The sequence below is a fragment of the Ascaphus truei genome (genome assembly GCF_040206685.1).
Source record: "Ascaphus truei isolate aAscTru1 chromosome 3 unlocalized genomic scaffold, aAscTru1.hap1 SUPER_3_unloc_12, whole genome shotgun sequence".
Taxonomy (NCBI): Eukaryota; Metazoa; Chordata; class Amphibia; order Anura; family Ascaphidae; genus Ascaphus; species Ascaphus truei.
Window position 1 is genome coordinate 302,509 of NW_027453824.1, and position 22,931 is coordinate 325,439.

Consider the following 22,931-nt stretch of genomic DNA (forward strand, 5'->3'; position numbering starts at 1 on the left):
GGGAGTGAGAGGGTGAGAGGTATGCTAGGTCCTGCAGGAGGAGGGGGGGAGTGAGAGGTATGCTACGTCCTGCAGGGGGAGGGGGAGAAGTGAGAGAGTGAGAGGTATGCTAGGTCCTGCAGGGGGAGAAGTGAGAGAGTGAGAGGTATGCTAGTCCTGCAGGGGGAGAAGTGAGAGGGTGAGAGGTACGCTAGGTCCTGCAGGGAGAGGGGGAGAAGTGAGAGGGTGAGAGGTATGCTAGGTCCTGCAGGGAGAGGGGGAGAAGTGAGAGGGTGAGAGGTATGCTAGGTCCTGCAGGGGGGGGGGGGTAAAGATAGGTATTTGTGGGGGGGGAGTGGGGTGGGGGTATGGGGTCTGGGGGGGGGGGGGGGTGGGGGTATGGGGGGGGGGGGGGGGGGGGGGGGGGGTGGGGGGGGAGGGGAGGGGGGGGGGGGGAGAGAGGGGGAGTGAGAGGGTGAGAGGTACGCTAGGTCCTGCAGGGGGAGAAGTGAGAGAGTGAGAGGTATGCTAGGTCCTGCAGGGGGAGAAGTGAGAGAGTGAGAGGTATGCTAGGTCCTGCAGGGGGAGGGGGAGAAGTGAGAGGGTGAGAGGTATGCTAGGTCCTGCAGGGAGAGGGGGGGGGGAGTGAGAGGATGAGAGGTATGCTAGGTCCTGGAGGGGGAGGGGGAGAAGTGAGAGGGTGAGAGGGTGAGAGGTACGCTAGGTCCTGCAGGGGGAGAAGTGAGAGGGTGAGAGGTATGCTAGGTCCTGCAGGGGGGAGAAGTGAGAGGGTGAGAGGTATGCTAGGTCCTGCAGGGGGAGGGGGGGGGAGAGTGAGAGGGTGAGAGTTATGCTAGGTCCTGCAGGGAGAGGGGGGGGGGGGGGGAGTGAGAGGGTGAGAGTATGCTAGGTCCTGCAGGGAGAGGGGGGGGGGGGAGTGAGAGGGTGAGAGGTATGCTAGGTCCTGCAGGGGGAGGGGGAGAAGTGAGAGGGTGAGAGGTATGCTAGGTCCTGCAGGGTGAGGGGGGGGAGTGAGAGGGTGAGAGGTATGCTAGGTCCTGCAGGGGGAGGGGGGGGGAGTAAGAGGGTGAGAGGTATGCTAGGTCCTGCAGGGGGAGGGGGGGGGGGAGTGAGAGGGTGAGAGGTATGCTAGGTCCTGCAGGGAGAGGGGGGGGGAGAGTGAGAGGTATGCTAGGTCCTGCAGGGAGAGGGGGGGGAGAAGTGAGAGGGTGAGAGGTATGCTAGGTCCTGCAGGGAGAGGGGGGGGGGGAGAAGTGAGAGGGTGAGAGGTATGCTAGGTCCTGCAGGGAGAGGGGGGGGAGAAGTGAGAGGGTGAGAGGTATGCTAGGTCCTGCAGGGGAGAAGTGAGAGGGTGAGAGGTATGCTAGGTCCTGCAGGGGAGGGGGGGGAGTGAGAGGGGTGAGAGGTATGCTAGGTCCTGCAGGGGGAGGGGGGGGGGGGAGTGAGAGGGTGAGAGGTATGCTAGGTCCTGCAGGGAGAGGGGGAGAAGTGAGAGGTATGCTAGGTCCTGCAGGGGGAGGGGGAGAAGTGAGAGGGTGAGAGGTATGCTAGGTCCTGCAGGGGGAGGGGGGGGGGAGTGAGAGGGTGAGAGGTATGCTAGGTCCTGCAGGGGAGGGGGGGGAGTGAGAGGGTGAGAGGTATGCTAGGTCCTGCAGGGGGAGGGGGGGAGTGAGAGGGTGAGAGGTATGCTAGGTCCTGCAGGGGAGGGGAGAAGTGAGAGGTATGCTAGGTCCTGCAGGGGGAGGGGGAGAAGTGAGAGGGTGAGAGGTATGCTAGGTCCTGCAGGAGGAGGGGGGGGGGGCGAGTGAGAGGTATGCTAGGTCCTGCAGGAGGAGGGGGGGGAGTGAGAGGTGAGAGGTATGCTAGGTCCTGCAGGGGAGGGGGGAGAAGTGAGAGGGTGAGAGGTATGCTAGGTCCTGCAGGGGGAGGGGGAAGTGAGAGGTGAGAGGTATGCTAGGTCCTGCAGGGGGAGGGGGGGGAGTGAGAGGGTGAGAGGTATGTTAGGTCCTGCAGGAGGAGGGGGGGGAGTGAGAGGTATGCTAGGTCCTGCAGGAGGGGGGGGAGTGAGAGGGTGAGAGGTATGCTAGTCCTGCAGGGGGAGAAGTGAGAGGTATGCTAGGTCCTGCAGGGGGAGGGGGAGAAGTGAGAGGGTGAGAGGTATGCTAGGTCCTGCAGGAGGAGGGGGGGGGGAGTGAGGGGTATGCTAGGTCCTGCAGGGAGAGGGGGGAGAAGTGAAAGGGTGAGAGGTATGCTAGGTCCTGCAGGGGGAGGGGGGGGAGTGAGAGGGTGAGAGGTATGCTAGGTCCTGCAGGAGGAGGGGGGAAGTGAGAGGGTGAGAGGTATGCTAGGTCCTGCAGGGAGAGGGGGGGGGGGGGGAGAAGTGAGAGGGTGAGAGGTAGCTAGGTCCTGCAGGGGGAGGGGGGGGGAAGTGAGAGGGTGAGAGGTATGCTAGGTCCTGCAGGAGGAGGGGGGGGAGTGAGAGGTATGCTAGGTCCTGCAGGAGGAGGGGGGGGGAAGTGAGAGGGTGAGAGGTATGCTAGGTCCTGCAGGAGGAGGGGGGGGAGGTGAGAGGTATGCTAGGTCCTGCAGGGGGAGGGGGGGGGGGAGTGAGAGGTATGCTAGGTCCTGCAGGGGGAGGGGGGGGGGGGAAGTGAGAGGGGTGAGAGGTATGCTAGGTCCTGCAGGAGGAGGGGGGGGAGTGAGAGGTATGCTAGGTCCTGCAGGAGGAGGGGGGGGGGAAGTGAGAGGGGTGAGAGGTATGCTAGGTCCTGCAGGAGGAGGGGGGGGGAGTGAGAGTATGCTAGGTCCTGCAGGGGGAGGGAGAAGTGAGAGGGTGAGAGGTATGCTAGGTCCCTGCAGGAGGAGGGGGGGGAGTGAGAGGGTGAGAGGTATGCTAGTCCTGCAGGGGAGAAGTGAGAGGGTGAGAGGTATGCTAGGTCCTGCAGGGAGAGGGGGGGGGGGGAGTGAGAGGTATGCTAGGTAGGGTGACCACCCGTCCCCCTTTTGCCGGTACAGTCCGGTTTTTCGGGAGCTGTACCGGTTTTCTGTGTGTACCAGAAATGTCCCGGATTTTCCTCAATGTGTCCCCGTTTTTTTTTTTTGTCGCCGGCGGTGCGCGAGTAATTAGCTGCGGTGCACTGTGCGCTGTGCGCGAGTCTGCGGCGCAGCGCGGAGGAGGAGACTGCAGCAGCCCGGCTGGTAAGTATTTTTTTTTTTAATGCCTCCCCCCCACCCGGCAGTGTCCTACCTTGTTGGCCAATCCCCTGCGTCCGGCATTAAGCCCCCCCCCCGGCATCATCCTTCACCAAGGACCGGCATGTGGAATGGATGGAAGGAAGGGTGCCTGGGGGCGGGGTTTAGGCCAGCGTGCCTGGGGGCGGGGCAGGGCCAACTTTCCTGGGGGCGGGGCTTCCGCTTCCTGCAGCAGAGCACACGTGGTGTGTGTCTCTGCCCGCGGCTCCTGGCTCTTCTGCGCGGTGGTCTCCCCCCCTCTGCCCGCCCGGGGGGATAGGAGGTGGGTTTTTGATCCTTTGCCTCCTGTCCTGGCGCTCCCTTCCCCCCCCCTGTCCCCTTGGTTCGGGAGATGGGCGCGGGGGCTGGCAGTGGTGGCTGCGCGGTGTTCCCCCATTCTGCCTCGGGAACCCGTGGCTGCCCGCCGGGGGAGGGGGGGGCGCAGTTTACCTTTGCGTCCCGGCGCTCCTATCCACCCCCCCCCCCCTTGGTGCGGGAGATGGGCAAGGGGGTGGGTGCAGGGGGAGGCGGAGAGCCACCTGCTCGTGACTGAATCTGTATGTACTCCAGTGTGTGTGTGTGTGTACCAGTGTGTGTGTGTGTGTGTACACCAGTGTCTGTGTGTGTGTGTGTACCAGTGTGTACCAGTGTGTGTGTGTGTGTGTGTGTGTGTGTGTGTACCAGTGTGTGTGTACCAGTGTGTGTGTACCAGTGGTGTGTACCAGTGTGTGTGTGTACCAGTGTGTGTGTGTACCAGTGTGTGTGTACCAGTGTGTGTGTGTACCAGTGTGTGTGTGGTACCAGTGTGTGTGTGTACCAGTGTGTGTGTGTACCAGCGTGTGTGTGTGTACCAGCGTGTGTGTGTGTACCAGCGTGTGTGTGTGTACCAGTGTGTGTGTGTGTACCAGTGTGTGTGTGTGTGTGTGTGTGTACCAGTGTGTGTGTGTGTGTGTGTGTGTGTGTACCAGTGTGTGTGTGTGTGTACCAGTGTGTGTGTGGTGTGTGTACCAGTGTGTGTGTGTGTGTGTGTGTACCAGTGTGTGTGTGTGTGTGTGTGTGTACCAGTGTGTGTGTGTGTGTGTGTGTACACCAGTGTGTGTGTGTGTGTGTGTGTGTGTGTGTGTGTGTGTGTGTGTGTGTGTGTGTGTACCAGTGTGTGTGTGTCTGTGTCTCCCTCTGTCCCTCTCTGTCCCTCTCTGTCCCTCTCTGTCCCTCTCTGTCCCTCTCTGTCCTCTCACCCTCTGTCTCTCTCACCCTCTGTCTCTCTCACCCTCTGTCTCTCTCACCCTCTGTCTCTCTCACCCTCTCTCTCTCTCTCACCCTCTCTCTCTCTGTCACCCTCTCTCTCTCTGTCACCCTCTCTCTCTCTGTCACCCTCTCTCTCTCTGTCACCCTCTCTCTCTCTGTCACCCTCTCTCTCTCTGTCACCCTCTCTCTCTCTGTCACCCTCTCTCTCTCTGTCACCCTCTCTCTCTCTGTCACCCCTCTCTCTCTCTGTCACCCTCTCTCTCTCTGTCACCCTCTCTCTCTCTGTCACCCTCTCTCTCTCTGTCACCCTCTCTCTCTCAGTCACCCCTCTCTCTCTCTGTCACCCTCTCTCTCTCTGTCACACGCCTCTCTCTCTCTGTCACCCACTCTCTCTCTCTGTCACCCACTCTCTCTCTCTGTCACCCACTCTCTCTCTCTGTCACCCACTCTCTCTCTCTGTCACCCACTCTCTCTCTCTGTCACCCACTCTCTCTCTCTGTCACCCACTCTCTCTCTCTGTCACCCACTCTCTCTCTCTGTCACCCACTCTCTCTCTCTGTCACCCACTCTCTCTCTCTGTCACCCACTCTCTCTCTCTGTCACCCACTCTCTCTCTCTGTCACCCACTCTCTCTCTCTGTCACCCACTCTCTCTCTCTGTCACCCACTCTCTCTCTCTGTCACCCACTCTCTCTCTGTCACCCACTCTCTCTCGTCTCTCTGCCACTCTCTCTCTGTCACCCACTCTCTGTCTCTCTGTCACCCACTCTCTGCTCTCTGTCACCCACTCTCTGTCTCTCTCACCCACTCTCTGTCTCTCTCACCCACTCTCTGTCTCTCTCACCCACTCTCTGTCTCTCTCACCCACTCTCTGTCTCTCTCACCCACTCACCCACTCTCTGTCTCTCTCACCCACTCTCTGTCTCTCTCACCCACTCTCTGTCTCTCTCACCCACTCTCTGTCTCTCTCACCCTACTCACCCACTCTCTGTCCTCTCTCACCCACTCTCTGTCTCTCTCACCCACTCTCTGTCTCTCTCACCCACTCTCTGTCTCTCTCACCCACTCTCTGTCTCTCTCACCCACTCTCTGTCTCTCTCACCCACTCTCTGTCTCTCTCACCCACTCTCTGTCTCTCTCACCCACTCTCTGTCTCTCTCACCCACTCTCTGTCTCTCTCACCCACTCTCTGTCTCTCTCACCCACTCTCTGTCTCTCTCACCCACTCTCTGTCTCTCTCACCCACTCTCTGTCTCTCTCACCCACTCTCTGTCTCTCTCACCCACTCTCTGTCTCTCTCACCCACTCTCTGTCTCTCTCACCACTCTCTGTCTCTCTCACCCACTCCTGTCTCTCTCACCACTCTCTGTCTCTCTCACCCACTCTCTGTCTCTCTCACCCACTCTCTGTCTCTCTCACCCACTCTCTGTCTCTCTCACCCACTCTCTGTCTCTCTCACCCACTCTCTGTCTCTCTCACCCACTCTCTGTCTCTCTCACCCACTCTCTGTCTCTCTCACCCACTCTCTGTCTCTCTCACCCACTCTCTGTCTCTCTCACCCACTCTCTGTCTCTCTCACCCACTCTCTGTCTCTCTCACCCACTCTCTGTCTCTCTCACCCACTCTCTGTCTCTCTCACCCACTCTCTGTCTCTCTCACCCACTCTCTCTGTCTCTCTCACCCACTCTCTCTCTGTCTCCTCTCTTCTCTCTCACCCTCTCTCTCTCTCTGTCTCTCTCACCCTCTCTCTCTCTGTCTCTCTCACCCTCTCTCTCTCTCTGTCTCTCTCACCCTCTCTCTCTCTCTCTGTCTCTCTCACCCTCTCTCTCTCTCTGTCTCTCTCACCCTCTCTCTCTCTCTGTCTCTCTCACCCTCTCTCTCTCTCTGTCTCTCTCTCACCCTCTCTCTCTCTCTGTCTCTCTCACCCTCTCTCTCTCTGTCTCTCTCACCCTCTCTCTCTCTCTGTCTCTCTCACCCTCTCTCTCTCTCTGTCTCTCTCACCCTCTCTCTGTCTCTCTCACCCTCTCTCTCTGTCTGTCTCTCTCACCCTCTCTCTGTCTCTCTCACCCTCTCTCTCTCTCTGTCTCTCTCACCCTCTCTCTCTCTCTCACCCTCCCTGTCTTATCTTAACTGCCGTATACCTACACCGAAGTAACCTACCCTTCTTTCTTCAGATCTGACTCAAGTTTCACACGGGAGACCTCGGAAGACAGGTAGGGAACACCTCCCCTCCAGAATAATACCTTGAGGGACTGCGGATCAGGTAAGATCCCAGGCGGGATTGCTGCTTTAGAAATTGTGAAGAGGCGGCGTCCTGACACTGGTTAAGGGGTTCAGAATCATTCACATCTGGGTTTTTTTTGTTCGATTAGTGAGGTCAACACACACACACACACAACTATGTAACAAGGACTAATGGTAGTAAGTATAAGTGTACTACAATAAATAAACTGTTATGTAAAAAAAAAAATGTCCCGGTTTTTCATTTTCAAAATCTGGTCACCCTAATGGTAGGTCATGCAGGGGGGGAAGTGAGAGGGTGAGAGGTATGCTAGGTCCTGCAGGGAGAGGGGGGGAAGTGAGAGGGTGAGAGGTATGCTAGGTCCTGCAGGAGGAGGGGGGGGGGAGTGAGAGGGTGAGAGGTATGCTAGGTCCTGCAGGAGGAGGGGGGGGGGGAAGTGAGAGGTATGCTAGGTCCTGCAGGAGGAGGGGGAGAAGCGAAAAATGTAAGTGGGGTCCTGGGTTTTTGGGGGGGAGACAGGGGGGGGGAAGGGCTGAGTGGTGTGTGCTAGGGTTTGGGGGGGGGGAGAGGTGATGGGGACAAGATGAGGTGGGACGGGGGAGGTAAGGTGGCTGCTAGGTCCTGTAAGGGTTAGGGGGAGGTCCTGCAGGTGTTACGGTTTGGGGGTGCTGGGTCCCCCACCTTGCACTGCGGACACTTCTCCTTCAGTTTCCGTGCAATCCCAGTGATTGTTCCTCCAGTTCCAGCTCCGATAACGCACATGTCCAACCGTCCTGGGAGATAGGGGAAGGTGTGAGCACACACTCACTGCAGTGCGTAAACACACACACCCTGCCTGCTCACACTCCCTGCAGTGCGCACACACACACACACACACACACACACACACACACACACACACACACACACACACACACACACACACACACTCACTGCAGTGCGCACACACACACCCTGCCTGCTCACACTCCCTGCAGTGCGTACACACACCCTGCCTGCTCACACTCCCTGCAGTGCGTACACACACCCTGCCTGCTCACACTCCCTGCAGTGCGTACACACACCCTGCCTGCTCACACTCACTGCAGTGCGTACACACACACACACACCCTGCCTGCTCACACTCACTGCAGTGCATACACACACACCCCGCCTGCTCACACTCCCTGCAGTGCGCACACACCCTGCCTGCTCACACTCCCTGCAGTGCGTACACACACACCCTGCCTGCTCACACTCCCTGCAGTGCACACACACACCCTGCCTGCTCACACTCACTGCAGTGCGTACACACACCCTGCCTGCTCACACTCCCTTCAGTGCGTACACACACACACCCTGCCTGCTCACACTCACTGCAGTGCGTACACACACACACCCTGCCTGCTCACACTCACTGCAGTGCGTACACACACACCCTGCCTGCTCACACTCGCTGCAGTGCGTACACACACACACCCTGCCTGCTCACACTCGCTGCAGTGTACACATACCGTTCCTGCCCACGCTCACTGTAGATACACACACTCCCTGCAGTTCACACATACGTTTCCTGCCCACATAATGCAGATACACACCCTCTCTGCTCACACTCACTGCAGATACACAATCCTGCTCACACTCACTGCAGATAAACACAAAACCTCCCTGCTCACACTCACTGCAGATACAAACACACACACCCTCCCTGCAGATACACACACCAGCTCCCTGCTCACCCCCACTGCAGTACACACACACCCTTTTTGCTCACTCTGCACAGCACACACACCCTCCATGCTCACTCACTGCAGATACATACACACCCTCCATTCAGTGCACACTCCATGCAGATACATACACACACTCCCTGCAGATACATACACTCCCTTCAGTGCACACTCACTGCAGATACATACACACCCTCCCTGTTCATACTCACTGGCATACATCCAAGAGTTCACAAGGAGTTAAGCTCAGTAATAGCCAAACCATTACATTTAATATTCAAGGACTCCATTTCCACAGGCTCAGTACCACAAGATTGGCGTAAAGCAGATGTGGTGCCTATATTTAAAAAGGGAGCTAGATCACACCCTGGGAATTAGAGACCTGTAAGCCTGACTTCAATAGTAGGGAAACTACTTGAAGGTTTAATACGGGATAATATTCAGGAATACCTAATGGAAAACAAAATTATTAGTAATAGTCAGCATGGATTTATGAAGGATAGATCTTGCCAAACTAACCTTATTTGTTTCTTTGAGGAGGTAAGTAGGAATTTAGACCAGGGTAATGCTGTTGATGTGGTCTACTTAGATTTTGCAAAGGTTTTTGATACGGTTCCACACAAGAGTTTGGTGTATGTATGTATAAAACTGAAAAATTGTTTGTCTGTGTGTTGTTGCTGATTGGTTGGCGGTGGCTCACGCTCTGATTGGCCAGCGGGGTGGAGTGACGTCACAAACAGGGCTACACACGCCCTCACCCTCCTCACACCGCCTGCCCCTTTGCCCGAGAGACACACGCCGTGCAGCGATCAGATCCCCTGACAAAGTTGCATAAACATGACGAAACGCGTAGGGCTGATGACGTCATCGCGTGTGGGTGCGTGCACGTGGTGTCCTGGTCGTCCTAGTGTTCCAGTCAGCCAAATTTCAGTGCTGGTAACTGATCCATGCAGGAGCAGAGGACACGGAGGCACTGAGTCATAGCGATCTGGCGCCAGCTTGTGACAGGAGTTGGTTGCTGCTGTGAGCTGATTAGATGCCCCTGCTTATCCTGGACGCCCCCACCCGTCTCCACACAGAGATTTCTCCCCCACCCGTCTCCACAGAGATTTCTCTCCCACCCGTCTCCACACAGATTTCTCCCCCACCCGTCTCCACACAGAGATTTCTCCCCCACCCGTCTCCACACAGAGATTTCTCTCCCACCCGTCTCCACACAGAGGTTTCTCTCCCACCCGTCTCCACACACAGATTTCTCCCCCACCCGTCTCCACACACAGAGATTTCTCTCCCACCCGTCTCCACACAGAGATTTCTCTCCCACCCGTCTCCACACAGAGATTTCTCCCCCACCCGTCTCCACACAGAGATTTCTCTCCCACCCGTCTCCACACAGAGATTTCTCTCCCACCCGTCTCCACACAGAGATTTCTCCCCCACCCGTCTCCACACAGATTTCTCCCCCACCCGTCTCCACACAGAGATTTCTCCCCCACCCGTCTCCACAGAGATTTCTCTCCCACCCGTCTCCACACACAGATTTCTCTCCCACCCGTCTCCACACAGAGATTTCTCCCCCACCGGTCTCCACACAGAGATTTCTCTCCCACCCGTCTCCACACAGAGATTTCTCCCCCACCCGTCTCCACAGAGATTTCTCTCCCACCTGTCTCCACACACAGAGATTTCTCTCCCACCCGTCTCCACACACAGATTTCTCCCCCACCCGTCTCCACACACAGATTTCTCCCCCACCCATCTCCACACAGAGATTTCTCTCCCACCCGTCTCCACACACAGAGATTTCTCTCCCACCCGTCTCCACACACAGATTTCTCCCCCACCCATCTCCACACAGAGATTTCTCTCCCACCCGTCTCCACACACAGAGATTTCTCTCCCACCCGTCTCCACACACAGAGATTTCTCTCCCACCCGTCTCCACACAGAGATTTCTCTCCCACCCGTCTCCACACACAGATTTCTCCCCCACCCGTCTCCACACACAGAGATTTCTCTCCCACCCGTCTCCACACAGAGATTTCTCTCCCACCCGTCTCCACACAGAGATTTCTCTCCCACCTGTCTCCACACAGAGATTTCTCTCCCACCTGTCTCCACACAGAGATTTCTCTCCCACCCGTCCCCACACCGAGATTTCTCTCCCACCCGTCTCCACACACAGAGATTTCTCTCCCACCCGTCTCCACACCGAGATTTCTCCCCCACCCGTCTCCACACAGAGATTTCTCTCCCACCCGTCTCCACACAGAGATTTCTCTCCCACCCATCTCCACACACAGAGATTTCTCTCCCACCCGTCTCCACACAGAGATTTCTCTCCCACCCGTCTCCACACAGAGATTTCTCTCCCACCCGTCTCCACACAGAGATTTCTCTCCCACCCGTCTCCACACAGAGATTTCTCCCCCACCCGTCTCCACACAGAGATTTCTCTCCCACCCGTCTCCACACAGAGATTTCTCTCCCACCCGTCTCCACACAGAGATTTCTCTCCCACCCGTCTCCACACAGAGATTTCTCCCCCACCCGTCTCCACACACAGATTTCTCTCCCACCCGTCTCCACACAGAGATTTGTCCCCCACCCGTCTCCACACAGAGATTTCTCCCCCACCCGTCTCCACACAGAGATTTCTCCCCCACCCGTCTCCACACAGAGATTTCTCCCCCACCCGTCTCCACACAGAGATTTCTCTCCCACCTGTCTCCACACAGAGATTTCTCCCCCACCCATCTCCACACAGAGATTTCTCTCCCACCCGTCTCCACACAGAGATTTCTCTCCCACCCGTCTCCACACAGAGATTTCTCTCCCACCCGTCTCCACACACAGAGATTTCTCCCCCACCCGTCTCCACACACAGAGATTTCTCTCCCACCTGTCTCCACACAGAGATTTCTCTCCCACCCGTCTCCACACAGAGATTTCTCTCCCACCCGTCTCCACACAGAGATTTCTCCCCCACCCGTCTCCACACACAGATTTCTCTCCCACCCGTCTCCACACAGAGATTTCTCCCCCACCCGTCTCCACACAGAGATTTCTCTCCCACCCGTCTCCACACAGAGATTTCTCTCCCACCCGTCTCCACACAGAGATTTCTCTCCCATCCGTCTCCACACAGAGATTTCTCTCCCACCCATCTCCACACAGAGATTTCTCCCCCACCCGTCTCCACACACAGAGATTTCTCCCCCACCCGTCTCCACACACAGAGATTTCTCTCCCACCCGTCTCCACACACAGATTTCTCTCCCACCCGTCTCCACACAGAGATTTCTCTCCCACCCGTCTCCACACAGAGATTTCTCCCCCACCCGTCTCCACACAGAGATTTCTCTCCCACGTATGGTTGCTTTTTTATATCCTGTAAGCGCATTTACTTTGGGCTGCAGTTTTTTAATAAATGTACTCATTTGTTTAAACAGTTGCGTGCTATGGAGCTCGCGCTTCTGCTTGTTTAAACAGTTACATGCTATGGAGCTCGCGCTTCTGTTTGTTTAAACAGTTACGTGCTATGGAGTTCGCGCTTCTGTCTGTTTAAACAGTTACGTGCTATGGAGCTCGCGCTTCTGTCTGTTTAAACAGTTACGTGCTATGGAGCTCGCGCTTCTGTCTGTTTAAACAGTTACGTGCTATGGAGCTCGCGCTTCTGTCTGTTTAAACAGTTACGTGCTATGGAGCTCGCGCTTCTGTTTGTTTAAACAGTTGCGTGCTATGGAGCTCGCGCTTCTGTTTGATTAAACAGTTACGTGCTATGGAGCTCGCGCTTCTGTTTGTTTAAACAGTTACGTGCTATGGAGCTCGCGCTTCTGTTTGTTTAAACAGTTGCGTGCTATGGAGCTCGCGCTTCTGTTTGTTTAAACAGTTGCGTGCTATGGAGCTCGCGCTTCTGTCTGTTTAAACAGTTACGTGCTATGGAGCTCGCGCTTCTGTTTAAACAGTTACGTGCTATGGAGCTCGCGCTTCTGTTTAAACAGTTACGTGCTATGGAGCTCGCGCTTCTGTTTGTTTAAACAGTTACGTGCTATGGAGCTCGCGCTTCTGTTTGTTTAAACAGTTACGTGCTATGGAGCTCGCGCTTCTGTTTGTTTAAACAGTTACGTGCTATGGAGCTCGCGCTTCTGTTTGTTTAAACAGTTACGTGCTATGGAGCTCGCGCTTCTGTTTGTTTAAACAGTTACGTGCTATGGAGCTCGCGCTTCTGTTTGTTTAAACAGTTACGTGCTATGGAGCTCGCGCTTCTGTTTGTTTAAACAGTTACGTGCTATGGAGCTCGCGCTTCTGTTTGTTTAAACAGTTACGTGCTATGGAGCTCGCGCTTCTGTCTGTTTAAACAGTTGCGTGCTATGGAGCTCGCGCTTCTGCTTGTTTAAACAGTTACGTGCTATGGAGCTCGCGCTTCTGTTTGTTTATGCAGTTGCGTGCTATGGAGCTCGCGCTTCTGTCTGTTTTTTGTTCTTAGATGCTCGCGGGCGCGCGTTGCAGCGGAGATACCGGGGCCTTAGATTGCTAGTGGTTGGCTGTACCACTTTTAGATGAAGCTGCATCACGCTCCCTGGATCTTCTTTGGGACTTTTCACCTCTCTGGATTTTTTCAACAAATTGAACATTCTTTTTGGACTTTTCCTTTATCACAATCACGTTATGGTTTGTTGTAATATTTAGTTAAGTTAAATGTTTTGCTATTTTTAATTAAGTTATTATATTAGTTATAATATATTTTATTTATATTATCACTTATATCCACCTGAGCGCTACATATTTCTGTGTTGTTTTTATGTATGTATGTATGTATGTATATATGTATGTATATATCTATATATAAAACTGAAAAATTGTTTGTCTGTGGGTTGTTGCTGAATGGTTGGCGGTGGCTCACGCTCTGATTGGCCGGCGGGTGGGGTTACGTCACAAACAGGGCTACACACGCCCTCACCCTCCTCACACCGCCTGCCCCTCTGCCCGAGAAACACACGCCATGCAGCGAACTCCGTAAACCTACATAAATGAAAACCCACACTAGCGGGACCACCAGGTACTGTACCATCCAACCCCACCCGCCGCTCACACCATCCATCCACCGCTCCTCACCTCCCTTATATCAGCATATTCCACACCCTCCATCCGCCGCTCCTCACCTCCCTTATATCAGCATATTCCCTGTGGCTCGAGAATAGTAAAGAACGGATCCTATGTACGTTGAGGACAGCATATAAGCCACAGCTTACACAGCCTCTAGACAGAAACTTGCAGCAGCATTAAACAGCAACAGCCAGGGTAGAGCACTGCGATCACACAGAACTATCACTGCCCCTTTCTGCCTACGTCCTCCCTCTGCACGGCTACACAGTTAGCAGCTGCCATCCCACCTACCCCTGTGCCACGTTTCCACGGCTAGCGCCACCAAGGACCACGCCAACTGACACCGCCAGGACACGGGTCAGAGCCACCGGACACCTGTAAGTACAGCTAGCCCTACGCTGACGCTGCAGGACACCGACAGGCACTATCTGAGACAGTTGCCCATCGCTGACGCAGGTAACAGACCGCATGCCACATGCACTGGCTAAAGGCCTACACACACTTACAGCATGGCAGACCTCAGAGCCTCACCAGATATCACGCAGGAGAGTGATCACTCAGACACAGAGGCCGCCGCACAACTGCAACAGGCGCAGGCAGGCGCAAGGCCCAAACAGACAGTCACACTGACACAAAAGGCCCGCGAAAAATACGAGACTGACATTGAAGCGCACCGCGCTAAATTAGAGAATGCCTGGGAAACAACCACACTTGGGATACGCAATGTCGCCGGCGCTGGCAATTCTGTACAACAGCTCGAGCAGGCAATAACTCAATTAAAGATAGATCACGCACGCTACAAAGAGCTGTCAGAGGCATACGTCACTTACTTGGCCAGGGCTAATACCGGCGAAAGCCTGCAAGAAAGGGACTTACAGCATAACATTGACCTGACACGTGACAGCCGCGTGCGAACCTCTATCACGGAAGCCGAGAGTAAGAGGAAAGACCTTTTGCTGGAAACCGCATCACAGCGCTCCAGCGCATCCAGGCACTCATCAAGGTCAGCTAAATCAGTGCAATCCAATGTGTCCAGCGCAAGCGCTACTAAGGCGCGAGCCACCGCAGAGGCCGCACGTGCTAGGGCTGAATATGGTCGGAGAGAGGCAGCCGTAAGGGCAGAGAGAGTGCGCATAGAAGAGGAGGAGCAGAACGACGCCAATGCCACCGCCAATGCCGCCGCCAATGCCCCCATCGCTGCGCGTAGAAAGGCCGAGTTGGACGCGGATCTAGAAGCTCTAAGCAAAGAAGAGGACGCCGCCGCCATAGCCCAAGCTGAAGTCTTAGAGGCAGCTGCGAAACAGGACGGCGGGGAACAACCGTACAGTCGGATAGCCTCAGAGAATCCAGTCCAACGCACTGAGGACTATGTGAGGAGCCTCTTCAGCGTAAACACCAGCGCGCCATCTCAACACGACGAGGGTCACATATCAGATGCCGAAGACTTGCTTGGTCCACGTGGAGAAGTCGCTGTTCCTTCAAGGGTACACGCAACCTGGGATAGCCACAGCTGCAACAGTGATCCACACGCCAGCACGCACACGGATGCACCACAACAGGCTCGCAATCCAGGTACGCCCACGCGGAGAAACAGATTCTCACACTGACCAGCAGTCATCACACGGCCACACCAAGGAAGAGGCGACCTCAGGGCCCCTCCGGCAACCACATCAGAACGCGACCAACACACCGATGCATCAGGCCTAACAGACATGGGCAAGTACATGATCCGGCGTGACATGGTGCAAACAGGACCAACAAACTTCGACGACCGTCCTGAGAATTACCACATATGGAAGTTCACATTCAAGGACACGATCAAGAGTCTGGGCTTCTCCGAGAGGGAAGAACTCGGCCTACTCACCAAATGGCTGGGGAAAGAATCCGTGGAACATGCGAAGAGGCTCAGGGCGGCGACCGTGAACCACCCCCAAGTAGGTCTTGACTTAGTATGGGAAAGGCTAGAGGAGTGCTATGGTAGCCCCGAAGCAGTCGAAGACGAACTCTTCAAGAGAGTCAACGACTTTCCTAGAATCACAGCCAAAGACTACTCGAAGTTACGAGAGCTGGGGATCTGCTGCAGGAGCTAGAATCGGCAAGAACAGACCAATCCCTAACATGTCTCAACGTCCTAGACTCAGCTCGAGGAGTGAGGCCCATCTTGGAGAAGCTACCCTACAACCTCCAAGAAATATGGACTTCACAAGGCTCCAAATACAGAAAATAAGTCGCTTTCCCCCCATTCTCCTTCTTGAGTTTCATTCGCGAAGCAGCAAGAACAAGAAACAATGCCAGTTTCATCTTAGGTGCGCAGACCACACACAGTGCAAGCTACCTGAAGACTGAAAGGCCAGCGGCGAAATACAGTAACGCTAGAACACCTCTCTCGGTCCACAGGACGGACGTGTCCCCCACGACCCAAACAACTCCCGACCAGTCGGTCGCTGGAAACAAGAAACCAAGGGACCCAAACACGGAATGTCTCATATACAAGAAACTACACCCACTTAACAGATGCTTTGGGTTCAGGATGAAGTTCCAAGAGGAACGCAAGAAGTTACTCGGAGAGTTCGGAGTTTGCTTCAGGTGTCCTGCGATTCCACAATCCATCTAGCCAAAGACTGTAAAGAAGCCATCAAATGTGCAGTGTGCAAAAGTGACAAGCGCGTAACATGGCTACATCCAGAGGCGCTGACTCTTCAACAACTCAACAACTCATCCTCCATAGCGGAGCATAGCGGGGAGGAAGAAGAAGGAGAGCCAACATCTGTCACATCTCAGTGCACCGAGGTTTGCGGAAAAGGATGTGACAAAAGGTCCTGCTCCAAAATATGAATGTCGTAGTACACCCCCAGGGACATAGCTGTCAGGAATCGGCGTTCTCCGCGCTCCCCACACAGAGCACTCACTTCCCTCTGCGATTCCTCTGCTCAGCGCTGGGCACGCCCACGCCCTCCTGCACGCACACCTGCACCATCCACTGGCTCGGTTCACGCGCGTACACGGGTTACGGAGCACGCTCAGTCTGCACACTCTTATTCCCGTCCCCCGAACCTCAGGCTCCGCCCCCGCACACTGCACGGGCATACTCAGGTTACCAACAAGACTCACCTGGCCTGTTATGCCTGCACCAATCTGCAGTGTCTCCCTGTAGCTCTTCCTGTCCCGCCTCCGTTCCTAATTGGACCTTCCTGCTTTATCTAGCTCCTCTCTGCTCTCAGTCTTTGCTCGACATAGTCTCTGCATGGAAGTACTTCTGGATTCTCTCAGTGTTTTCACAGGTTCTGACGCGGCTTGTACGACTACCCCCTCTGGCTCTCGATCTCGGCGCTCCTTGGACAACGCTCACTCTGGTAACCCCTTGAACATTGCTTGGACTACGACCTATCTCCACTCTCCACTCCCTGCCCTCGGCAAGGCATTCTTCACTCTCTTTCTACAACCGGTACCGGCAAGTATTGTCTACATTACTACACCTGGCCTGGCAACGCTTTATACCACACTCCGGACACGCTCCCTTTGCTGCGGGTGCGTGTATTACCACTTCCCCCTTCAGCTCAGGGGACGGGTCTGGTCTGCGGGCAGCACCGGCGTAACAATAGCACCACAAGTTAACTCAAGGTTAACACGAAGAAACCCATATATCTGCACTCAAAGAAATGAAACAGCTGTAGTTGCCTGGGATGTTAATTGTCCCACCTGGTGGAGTATAATTACTCCTGCCTAACGACACACTAGAGTGAGTGAAAGCTCACAAAACCAAAATAAAGACATTTTATTAATGTAACTTCGACGACTTAAAATGAAACATAACAACAATTAAATAAAAACCCCTGGAGGGGGGGGGGGGGTCATGAAAAAACCCAGACTGGGAAATACCAAATATGAAGTCACCTGTTAGGTAGTACTCTATTAATACCCCAGATAATATAGTATAATGTCACTGGTTGGTACTATCGGATAAGACACAGATAGAATTATCAATGGCTAAACATATGTGACTCGCATCAATCCCAGCCAGGAAGACGCAGAGCGCAGTGTGGGGTAAGAGCTCGATGTGCATATGTCGTGTATAAGTTTACGGTGAGTAAACACACTAGATATGATACATAATTGTCCTATACCAATCATCAGCTGTGTACACATGATGTATTAACCCAGTAATGCCCAGTGAGGCTGTTGATGCTGAATGTGAAGTAACCACACAGTTAATCCCCCATACAGTAGCTGGGATGATGACGCTTCATACAATGGTGAGCATATGAGCTGAGGTAGCATCACTGAAATAACATCACACTGCCCCATTCAGTATCTGCAGGAGCATATCTGTAGTAGATTACTACAGTCTGGGTATGGAGACCCTGTGTATGTGTTTGTAGCAGGCTAAATGAAACAGCCTTTGATGTCTCAGCGTGGATACTACGTTACCAGCCTCCTGTACACACAGCCCGCGTCGCACGAACCACATCCCTCAGAGACGCCACCGTCATGACTTCACACCCCCAGGGACAACCTGAGAGGGCTATTAGGATGTACGCAATCATCGATGATCAAAGCAACAGATCACTGGCGAAGACGGAATTCTTCAGCTTGTTCAACGCACAAGACAATGCCTCACCCTACACCCTCAGAACCTGCGCAGGATTAACCGAGGCAACAGGGAGGAGAGCAAACAGCTACACCATATGTTCAGTGGACAACAGAGTGAAGATAGCTCTCCCCACACTCGAGTGAAACCACATGGCGGTAAACAGGGATGAGATTCCCAAACCAGAAGTGGCACGCCATCACCCACACCTCAGAGGAATAGCAAACTCCATCCCGCCGGTAGAACAAGGCGCTAAGGTCTTGCTGCTGCTCGGTAGGGACATCCTGAGCTACACAAAGACCGTAAACAGCGCAACGGACCCCACAACGCTCCATTCGCCCGCAGACTTGACGTAGGATGGGTGATAGTGGGCAACGTGTGCATTGACAAAGGGCACGAACCAGACTATGTTGACGCCCGAGGAACAGTGATAACAGAATGTGGACACACATCCCTCTCCGAACCATGTCTTGGCCATATCCAAGTGACAGGAGGGCCAAGTGAGGAGAAGGGACAAGGTCATACCCCTGAGATCAACAAAAACATCTTCACATCAGGGGAATGTGACAATGGCCTAGGATGCTCAGTAGTCCAGACAACTAAGGATGACAAGTCAACTTCACTAAAGGAAGACAACAACCTCCTGAAGGTGATTGACAAAAAGATCGTCCAAAATAAGGAAAAAAGCCGAACAATCCTCCTGCGAGCAATGGCACATCTGAGACGTACCGCCATTCCTCTCCACAGAATGCCAGGTGGCAAAGCAGCCAGCCGCTACAGCTGCAAAAGATTGCACCCTGCAGGTGAAACTACAGGGGCAAAAAGACTGTCCTCTCATACGTCTAAAAAGAGAGTGTCGCAGAGTCATTTCACAAAGGGATTTACAAGGGCAAGAGAGACTGTTCTTCATCATGTCCAAGGAGAAAACAACCTCCTAAAAGCGATTAACAAAGAGACACAAAGGCGTACCACCAAAATACATGGAGACGTTCTCGTGCCAGAGAAATGTACCGATGACCTACGCTGCACAGCGTTCCAGGCAACAAGGGACGATAACAAGCAAGCACCATCGACGGAAGATAGAGGATTCCTGTGGTCAATGGATAAGGAGCTATTCAAAGACGGATCGGGCAGTTGGGTGACCCCGCTACCATTCCGTTCACAGAGAAGACACCTCCCAAACAACAGATAAAATGCCATATCTAGGCTCACTTCGCTCCGCCGCAACCTACAAAGGAAAGCAGAGATCAAGAATCACTTTGTGGCTTTCATGCAGAAGAGATTCTTTAGCGGGCACGCAGAGCCAGCGCTCTCACTGAAGGAAGATGAAGAATGCTGGTACCTCCCATCATTTGGTGTCTACCACCCCCAGAAACCTGGTCAAATCCAAATAGTGTTCAGCTCTAGCGCTCAGCACCAGGGAGTCTCCATAAACTATGTTCTCCTCACTGGACCAGACAAAAAACAGTCTTCCAGGAGTGTTGATCCGCTTCCGCAAGGAGCCAAAAGCCATCTCCTTCTGCCAAACGCCAGGTGATAGAGCGACAGGCTACCACGACTGGCATATCCACAAGGGGATGCACTCTGTAGGTAAAACTACAGAGACAAAAAGACTATTCTCTCACAAATTTAAAAGAAAACAGTGCCAGAGACCTTTGCACAAAGACATTGTGGTGCCCCCCAGTTAACCTGGATCGGTGTATCCACCTGGCATCCTTTGCCAAAGAACTTTGGCCAAGGGACTTTGAAGCCAGTGATACCGGCCGGTATCACATCGTTATGTGGACATGGACTTTCGCATTGTTTTGTGAATACGATGTTATGCATTGTTATTATGTATGCACATATGCTCCACATATTCTAGTTATATAGTGGTATCTCCAGATACCAGACGGGGAGTGTCCTGGAACAGGAATGTCTATTTCTGTTGCCCCCTGTTCCTCCCCCCTTTTCCTTGCAGCTCTGCCTGCTAGCCCTTTATTTAATGTTGTTTTCCCGGCAGTTATAATTCCCAGTGCAGGTGGAAATGGATACACTTAGTTATGTTCTCATCTTCTAGCTTGCTGGAGTTGGTTGCCGTGACAACCCCTGTAATTCACCTGGCAAAGTGGACTTTCCCACTGCCCCCTGTCTGTAAGCACCGTTTACTCAGCCCAGTCTCTCTTCCTGTGACATACTTCCCTTAATCTTTCTTTTCTCCCTGGGCAGGCTAAGTAAGCGCTACTCCTGCCTCCCAGCGCTTGGTAAGAGTATTGTTTGTTACTTTTTCCCCACTATAAGCACCCTCAGTGTAGAGAAGCCCCCTCTCACTACACCACCGTCTGCCAGTAACTTTGTATAGCTGCTGCTTTCCAATAAAGGGAAGAAAAGACAAAGAACTTGTGGTGCTTGTGAAAGAAACTAGTTACGCTGTCTGGCCATACATTACCCAGCGTACTCCCTGTGCTTCCAGAATAATCCTTTTTAGATGGGAAAGGTATACAGGGATATACCAAATAAGTATACATGGGAAGGACGCTGATCCAGGGATTAATCCCATTGCCAATTCTTGGAGTCAGGAAGGAATTTATTTTTCCCCTTAATGGGGTTTTTTGTTTGCCTTCCTCTGGATCAATAAGTAGAGATATAGGATAAAGTATCTGTTGTCTAAATTTAGCATATGTTGAACTTGATGGACGGAAGTCTTTTTTCAACCTCACCTACTATGTAACTATGTAACTATGTAACTATGTAACAGCGCACACACATTCCCCCTGCTCACTCACTCACTCCATAAAACACCCGCCCTATTTCACACACATACCCCCTGCTCCCACTCACTGCAGATGCACACATACCCCCTGCTCACACTCACTGCAGATGCACACACTCACTGCAGATGCACACACTCACCCTGCCCCTGCTCACTCACTCCATACTCACACCCGCCCTATTCACACTCAGTGCAGATACACACACACTCTGCTCACTCACTGCAGACACACATATACGCTCACACTGCCAATACACACACACGCTCCCTGCTCACACTCACCTTCACACTGCTCCAGGATTTCCTCGGCAGTGCTGTCATAGTGAGCAAGAGGGTTACTGGCATTCCGGTACTGGGTAATACAAAGAGGGAGTGAGGGGGGGGGGGGAGAAAGGGATTGGGGGGAAAGAAAGGGATTGGGGGGAAAGAAAGGGATTGGGGGGAAAGAAAGGGATTGGGGGGAAAGAATATGGGGATGAAAAATAATGGGGGGGGGAAGAATGGGGGGGGGGAAGAATAGGGGGGGGAAGAATAGGGGGGGGAAGAATAGGGGGGGGAAGAATAGGGGGGGGAAGAATAGGGGGGGGGAAAGAATGGGGGGGGGAAAGAATGGGGGGGGGAAAGAATGGGGGGGGGAAAGAATGGGGGGGGGAAAGAATGGGGGGGGGGAAAGAATGGGGGGGGGGAAAGAATGGGGGGGGGAAGGAACCCCTCCCCTCTGTGGCACGCTGCCTCTCTCCCCCCCCCCCCCGCGGCACGCTGCTCTCTCCCCCCCCCCGCGGCACGCTGCTCCCTCTCCCCCCGCGACACGCTGCTCCCTCTCCCCCCCGCGACACGCTGCTCCCCCCCACCTGGTCCAGGATGTGTGAGTTGGGGATCTCATTCTTCAGTCGCCAGGCGACCCCCACGTGGGATTCCGGGGAGTCAAAGCGAGCGTTAGTGGGGGTCCTCACAATCTCAGCGCCCAGCGCCCGGAGCACGTCCACCTGCAAGGACACAGCACCCTGCTACATCACCGCTACTACATCACTACTACTCCGCTGCTACATCACTGCTACATCACTGCTACTAGATCACTACTACATCACTACTACTCCGCTATTACATCACTGCTACTCCGCTGCAAACTATATCCTAACCTACAGCCCCCGGAGCACGTCCACCTGCAAGGACACAGCACCCTGCTACATCACTGCTACTACATCGCTGCTACTCCGCTACTACATCACTGCTACTCCGCTGCTACATCGCTGCTACTCCGCTGCAACTATATCCTAACCTACAGCCCCGGAGCACGTCCACCTGCAAGGATACAGCACCCTGCTACATCACTACTACTCCGCTGCTACATCACTGCTACTCCGCTACTACATCACTGCTACTAGATCACTACTACTCCGCTACTACATCACTACTACTCCGCTGCTACTTCACTACTACTCCGCTACTACATCACTGCTACTCCGCTGCAACTATATCCTAACCTACAGCCCCCGGAGCACGTCCACCTGCAAGGACACAGCACCCTGCTACATCACTGCTACTACATCGCTGCTACTCGCTACTACATCACTGCTACTCCGCTACTATATCACTGCTACTCCGCTGCTACTATATCCTAACCTACAGCCCCCCAGAGCCGTTCACCTGCAAGGAACAGCACCCTACTACATCACCGCTACTACATCACTGCTACTCCGCTACTACATCACTGCTACTCCGCTACTACATCACTGCTACTCCGCTACTACATCACTGCTACTCCGCTGCAACTATATCCTAACCTACAGCCCCCAGAGCCGTCCACCTGCAAGGACACAGCACCGCTACTCCGCTGCTACATCAATCACTGCTACTCCGCTCGCTACATCACTACTACTCCGCTGCTACATCAATCACTGCTACTCCGCTGCTACATCACTGCTACTCCGCTGTACATCACTACTACTCCGCTGCGCCTTTATCCTAACCAACAGCCCCCAAAGCCCGGAGCACGCCCACCTGCAAGGATACAGCACCCTACTAAATCACCGCTACTCCGCTGCGCCTTTAT

General features: G+C 54.0%; 1 protein-coding gene across 11 annotated transcripts in view; it reads right to left on the bottom strand.

The window, feature by feature from the left end:
- Nucleotides 1–22,931, bottom strand: part of CBS (cystathionine beta-synthase) — a 130,134-nt gene that overhangs the window by 40,477 nt on the left and 66,726 nt on the right. For all 11 annotated transcript variants that reach the window (XM_075580550.1, XM_075580551.1, XM_075580558.1 and 8 more), the window contains 3 exons: nucleotides 21,730–21,864; nucleotides 21,161–21,230; nucleotides 7,402–7,493 (listed from right to left, as the gene is read on the bottom strand). In XM_075580550.1, coding sequence (XP_075436665.1) covers nucleotides 7,402–7,493; nucleotides 21,161–21,230; nucleotides 21,730–21,864 — 297 coding nt within the window. The remainder of the gene's footprint in view (nucleotides 1–7,401; nucleotides 7,494–21,160; nucleotides 21,231–21,729; nucleotides 21,865–22,931) is intronic.